General features: G+C 48.4%; 1 protein-coding gene across 9 annotated transcripts in view; it reads right to left on the bottom strand.

The window, feature by feature from the left end:
- Window positions 1-1,539: 1,539 nt before the first annotated feature.
- RALGAPB (Ral GTPase activating protein non-catalytic subunit beta) overlaps window positions 1,540-6,829 on the bottom strand; it is an 86,210-nt gene continuing 80,920 nt past the window's right edge. For all 9 annotated transcript variants that reach the window (XM_044299969.1, XM_044299971.1, XM_044299970.1 and 6 more), the window contains one exon: window positions 1,540-3,993. In XM_044299969.1, the coding sequence (XP_044155904.1) occupies window positions 3,800-3,993 (194 nt within the window). In that variant the 3' untranslated portion in view covers window positions 1,540-3,799. The remainder of the gene's footprint in view (window positions 3,994-6,829) is intronic.

Here is a 6,829-nt window from a genome sequence, read left to right as displayed (position 1 = left end):
TCACTTTCTCCTTAACAATGTGTCTAATATTATCCAGTAAGGACGGGGATTCTTCAGACACAATCCTTTCTAGACATTTAGCACAAAGGTGTTTCTAATATCCGAACGGTTGTCCCTTTTTACATATGGAGAATTTTTTGACTCGCTGAGCAGAGTCAACACACTTTTGGGTCTCCCTGACCTAAGGGACAAAAGGTGCATTCAGAAGGGGCAGATTTCTCAATAGTGATAGGGATAGCCCCTCTCCCCTGGTGCTAAAGAAGATGCAATCTCCCAACAGTGGATAGGAAACACCATGCTCAAACAAAACCTCCTCATAGGAGGGAAGCTTACCAGGCTGCTGGCCTTTGCCGGGTCTAGCGATCTCCGGGTGTCTGAATCCCCTGGTGCAGACATGGTTGCTCTGCTGTCCAGGGGAAAACACGTCATCCGACGCGACTCGGCGTCCCGAGATCTCGCCACGTGACCCACCGTCCTCTCGCGATTATACGCGGGATGCTGCCTCCACCGGAGGACTTATGCCTAAGAACAGGAAGGACCGCACCGCGCGTCCCTGCTCTCTGCCCGAACTTAGTCAGGCGCAGAAAAAAAATAAAATAACAAAAATCCTGCCGCTTCTCCTAGCAGGAGGATCCACGCAATTCCGGAGGGACAGGAAACCACTGGAGCAGGTAAGGGGAGGGGACTATTTAAAGATCTCCACGTTGTTTCCTGTCCCTGGGGAGGCGGGATAATCCTCCTGTAAATCGTGCCGCTGTGGGGGCGTTTGGAAAATAGGACATTGGCATCTAACGTCTAAAGGTATTCTGTTAGTGACAAGTTCCCTTTAACCCTATGACTGCCACGAATGCTAAAAAGGACCCTTAGTCATTCAGGAAACTTGCCAGATCCCATTATAGTCAATGGGCTCCGGAGGTGAACGATAGTGTCTGGCTGTGCTGACATTTTGCTGGATTTAATAATGCAGATGTGAAACTAGGTTACCTGGCCGTTAATATTGATGACCTATCCTCAGGATAGGTCAGCAATAGCTGATCGTCGGGGATCAGACACCCAGCACCCCACCCGATCAGCTGTTTGAAGAGAAGGCTTCCTCTTCATTACACTGCACTTCATTTTGGAAGTTCAGTGTAATACAAGTACCTGCTCCATTAAAGTGATTGGAGTGCTTGTAATTACACTACGCCACCGCTCCACAGGAGACAACGTGTAGTGTAATGACGAGAGAGCGGAGCTTGCATGGAGTGTCTCCTCCTTGTTAAACAGCTGATTGGCAGGATTGCCAGGTGTCGGATCCCCACCGATCTGATATTGATGACATATTCTCAGGATATGTCATCAATATTAATGGCTGGAAATCCCCTTTAAGGAACCATGCCCACCTTGTCCATGGCATGTGTTTGGTATTGCGGCATCCGGGTTACCATTCAGTACAGTAAAACTGAATATTCTAAACATATAGATCCAAATCTTGCATAAGTCATACCCAAGCTGTATTACAAACAATACTGGGATGAAATAAAACACACATGGGTTTTCTTTAAATAATTGCCTTTAAAATTTATTTGACTAAATGTGTTACATTCAATATCAGATGTGTATTCCTTTCAGAGAAAGGCGACTGGCATGAACAGAAACCATGTTTCGTGGCTTAACAGGAAAAAGGTTACAGGAAATCTGCTAACCAGAGTCATAGCTTTCTATTTACAGTGACTCTACGCCCTATATACAGAGTACAGTAACCAGGAAGATTTCCACAGTGTCCATGACTTACAAGAACTCGGATAAAACAGTGCACGCATCTTGCATTGGTGAGTGCAAGCCAAGTGACTCAATGTGTTCCCAAATAAAGATAGATATATCTATAATAAAAAAAAATCTATATATATGGGCTTCAGAGTGCAAACGGGGGCGCTGGCTTTAATCTGCTACATGAAAGCCAGATTAACCATTCGATCAGTGGAGATCAGACACAGAAGAGGAAACTGTACAAGTCCTTTCCAAGATAGTACACCCCACACAAAGGCAATAATTCAAGTGATAGTATAGATCAAAGGAAACAATATTTGAAAAAAGATATTTCAACAGAAAAAAAAACATATGTACATTTAAAGGATGCTCTAAGCTTGGACTACCAGAGAGGAACCAGCCCCTCTGACTCACAAACTCATCATTCCACTTGGACTTGGTGCAGCGAATATTATCTGGGTTTAACTGGTGGGGTTTGGTTGGTTACCACGTGACTGAGATTGCACGTTACAGATGGCAGACGTGTGTGGGATGGAGGGTGACGTATTCTGAAGGTGGAGGATGATTCAAAACATAGTCACAATTCTTATTGCCATCAAGACCCTCTGAAACTAGATCATTATTATAGACAAAAATAACTGCAGTGAAATTCTTTTCATCTGGCAGTAGATGAGCCCAACTGTCAAAGGAAAGCCCTAATATCTTCATTGCGTGTGGAGCATCATTTTTCTGAATTAAGGCTCCAAATCTTGGACGTAGACTGTATATTTGCTGCTTCCAGCCACCATTGAACTCAATAAGAGCATGCAGTGGGCTCCCCCTAGTGGTGGCTGCAAATAGTCAGAGTTCTAAATATGTTTATGCAGAGGATGTGGGTGTCTAATCAGAAAAATGGAGCTCCAACAAAGCTCTTAAGATACATTTGTAAATTTATGAACAAAATGATGGTGCTCAAGGGTGGGCATTTACTACATGAATAGGATTGTGGGGCCCCACATATCTCCCTCCCCCCCCCCCCCCCCAAAGTGCGAGAGAAAATGTTTATGGCTCAAATATCACCATATCCACTGATATCAGTTCTGTAAAGGGAGGCTTCTTTATCAATTTGTAATAAAACACAAAGATAAGCTTTCAGAAAGACAAGACCCTTCATGTGAGTTTTAATATAAAATTCCCATACTAAGGCTTTATTATAGAGAGGATTGCCCCTCTATCAAAATCTGCTCATTAAGAGGGCTTAATGTACATATAACATATAAATGGGAATATACGTAGAATATAAAACCATACAAATACAGCAAAGTAGTGGTTTCATACAGATCTGAAGATCTGGCCATATTTGATACGGCCGTCTACTGTAGGCGCAGCCTAGAGGTCTATGGAAATGGGAGCAAATGGCTAAAACCTAAGTTTTAGAGAATGTAATGGTCATCTTATGCCCACATGTCTATGAAGTGCAATGTACTGGAAGGGGTCAACAAGTCGGAATACATTTGATATTTTAGATTAAAGGAGACACTTTAGGTAGGCTGCATACTGTCCAAGCATACACCTCTGAAAGTCTTTAATGCTTTTGGTGATGTAACTGAAGAATAAAGGATTGCATACATAAAGAGGTTCCCCCCTAACCTCAGCATAAGGTCTTCTTACTGACCACCAACACGTTATTAGGCTGTGGTCACCTACAAAATGGTGGGATGTATAAACCTTTATGGCTAAACCCTTTACACCTCTGTCCACAGCCTTCTTCTCTCAAGTCCTTGAGCTTACGCACTGGAGCCAGATTTCTGGTTGTTGGTAACTTCTTGCGTTGAGGATCCATGTGTAGCTTAAATGAAAATAATCTACAGGAGGCAGTAATTGATAATCATTTTGCCTGCATCAACGTTGACTATAATCCCTCGTGCCATGGACCCTCCTTAAGCACACATTCAGTGCATCCGCTCATATTTTTTGGTTTCCAGACCTTGCCAGAGTGGCCCTTTTAACATTGGCCCCAAGGCTCCATAGTCATTGGCCCCAAGGCCCCACGGAGTGGGTGAATTTTGGTTTAAGGAGTGCAGCTCTTCACACCAACTTCATGGAAGAGAGAGGTGTAAAACTCTGGCTCGAGCTGTCTGTTCCTGTACTTGTTGACTATGTCTGTGATTTTCTGCTTCCGTCGCACGTGTGGTGGGTTGTAGGAGTCACTTTCCAACCTCTTTCTCCTGCAGATGTTGATGACCGTTTGTCTTACCAAAAAGCCTAAAAGGTTAAAACAAATTAACAAGAACATCCTTAAAGAGGTGTTCCCATCACAGATAATGGGGGCATATCGCTATTGTCTGATAGGTGCGGGTCCCAGCGATAGGCCCCCATTGTCTGTGATGGGAATACCCCTTTAACATCTTTACTAAAACTCTTTTACTGTTTTGTGTCTCTAGCATCTATGCAGCCTTGTGTATCTCCATGGTAGCAGACTACAAAAAAAAAAAAAAAAAAAAAACCTGCGTAGTCTGAATCTGCAGTCATACTGCCCTCTGTTTTTTTCTTCCTATCACGCATTTATGTGGGTCAGTAAGATGTTGGATAAAGATGGAAGGGTGTACAACTGGACTAGACTACTATTACTACTGTGGAGATACATAGATCATTCTACCAGGTGTAGACACACAATAGGGTTTATCCAACAAAAAGGAGATTTTTGTATAACTTACCAGTTAAATCTCTTTCTCGCTCTTCCTTGGGGGACACAGACCTTGGGTATAGCTCAGCTCCCTAGGAGGCGTGACACTAAGTAAAACTGTTAAGCCCCTCCTCCATCAGCTATACCCTCAGCCTGGAGATAGAGGCTACCAGTTGCGTGTCCAAGTAGTGAAAGGATAACAACCAATAACGGAAACAACCAGCCAGCAACCCAACGGGGCGCCAGACCATAACCCTGTAACCAAACACAGAAGGGTGGGTGCTGTGTCCCCCAAGGAAGAGCGAGAAAGAGATTTAACTGGTAAGTTATACAAAAATCTCCTTTTCTCGCCCATTTTCCTTGGGGGACACAGACCTTGGGACGTTCAAGAGCAGTCCAAGAAGGGAGGGACCACAAACCCAAGGCGGAACACCACCAGAGCATCAGGAAACCGCTGCCTGCAAAACCAGGCGGCCCAAAGCAGCATCCGCTGATGCATGCGTATGCACCCTATAGAACTTTGTGAAAGTGTGCAGAGAGGACCAAGTGGCTGCTTTGCACAACTGTTCAGCCGAGGCCCGATGCCTCTGCGCCCAGGAAGCTCCGACTGCTCTGGTGGAATGAGCAGTGACGCCGAAAGGCGGAGGTCTGCCCTTGGCTCGATAAGCCTCAGACACCGCCAGTTTAATGAAACGGGCAATAGCCACCTTGGAGACCGCCAACCCTTTGCGCGAACCCTCCGGAACCACAAACAGGGAGTCCGTGCGCCGAAAGGACCCGGTGACCTCCAAGTAAATCCTCAACGCCCTGACCACATCCAGACGGTGCAGTTCCCGTTCTCTGGGGTGGGAAGGAGAGGGACAGAGCGACGGAAGGACGATGTCCTCATTGATGTGAAAGGCGGAGACCACCTTTGGCAGGAAGGTCGGGACAGGCCGAAGCACAACCTTATCCTGGTGGAAGATCAGGAAAGGTTCGGAGCAAGAAAGAGCCGCTAACTCCGACACCCGTCGGAGAGACGTGATGGCCACAAGAAAGATGACCTTGCAGGACAGAAGGCGAAGGGAGACCTCCCGTAAAGGCTCGAAGGGGGCTGATTGGAGCGCCGAGAGCACCACATTCAGGTCCCAGGAAGGAACTGGAGGGCGGTACGGCGGAACAGAGTGAGCCACTCCTTGTAAGAAGGTCCAGGGGACGCTGGAGAAGAATAGACAGCGCCGAAATCTGAACCTTCAGAGAACTGAGGCACAGCCCCAGGTCCAGACCCGACTGGAGGAAGGACAGGATTGTGGGAAGAGAAAACCGGAGAGGTGGGATGCTCCGGGACTCACAGAACCCCAGATAGGACCTCCAAACCCGATAGTAGATCCTAGAGGATACGGGCTTACGAGCACGGATCATGGTGCGGACTACGTCCGCGGAGAAACCCCGTCGCGTTAAGACGGCGGTCTCAATAGCCACGCCGTCAAACGTAGCGAGCCTAAATGCTCGTGGAAGATCGGTCCCTGAGAGAGAAGGTCTTCCCTGGAGGGCAGTGGCCACGGTGCGTCTGCCAACAGCAACATTAGGTCGGCGTACCAAGACCGGCGGGGCCAATCCGGGGCGATTAGAATCGCGGGGACGCCCTCTGCCGCGATCCTCCGAAGAACCCGTGGCAGGAGGGGAAAAGGAGGAAAGACGTACAGAAGGGAGAATTCGCGCCACGGAAGGACGAGCGCGTCGGCGCCGTATGCCTTCGGGTCCCGTGCCCTGGCCAGGTATAGGGGGACCTTGTGGTTGAATTTGGAGGCCATGAGGTCCACGTCGGGGCGACCCCAGCGAAGACAAAGGGCTTCGAACACCTCTGGGTGCAGGGACCATTCTCCCGGGTCGATGGTGGACCGGCTGAGGAAATCCGCCGCCCAGTTGTCCACCCCCGGGATGTAAATCGCAGATAAGGCCGGCACGTGCGTCTCCGCCCAGAGGAGAATGAGGGTCACCTCTTGCATCGCTGCGAGTGCCTCCCTGATGGTTTGTGTATGCCACAGCCGTGGCATTGTCCGATTGGATCCGAACAGGGAGGCCCCTCAGCAGATGGGTCCAGTGTCTGAGGGACAGAAGAATCGCCCTCAGTTCCAGAATATTGATTGGAAGTCTGGACTCCGATAGAGACCAAACGCCCTGGACGGACCGGGGAGGGAACCCCCCCCCCCACCCCCGTAAGCTGGCATCGGTGGTAATCACCAGCCAGTTCAGTGGAAGGAAGGACTTCCCCCTTAGAGGGATATGCAACCACCAGCCGAGGGAAGCCCGAGCCAGGGGAGGCAGAAGAAAGGTCCTGTCCAGACTCCTCGGTGATTTGTCCCAGGCCGACAGAATTGCCCTCTGAAAGGTGCGGGATCGGAATTGTGCGAACGGCACCGCTTCGAAACAGGC

This window comes from Bufo gargarizans, chromosome 6, assembly GCF_014858855.1.
Source record: "Bufo gargarizans isolate SCDJY-AF-19 chromosome 6, ASM1485885v1, whole genome shotgun sequence".
NCBI lineage: Eukaryota > Metazoa > Chordata > Amphibia > Anura > Bufonidae > Bufo > Bufo gargarizans.
Note: the sequence above shows the minus strand (reverse complement) of the source record. Positions and strands in the feature narration are given on the sequence as shown.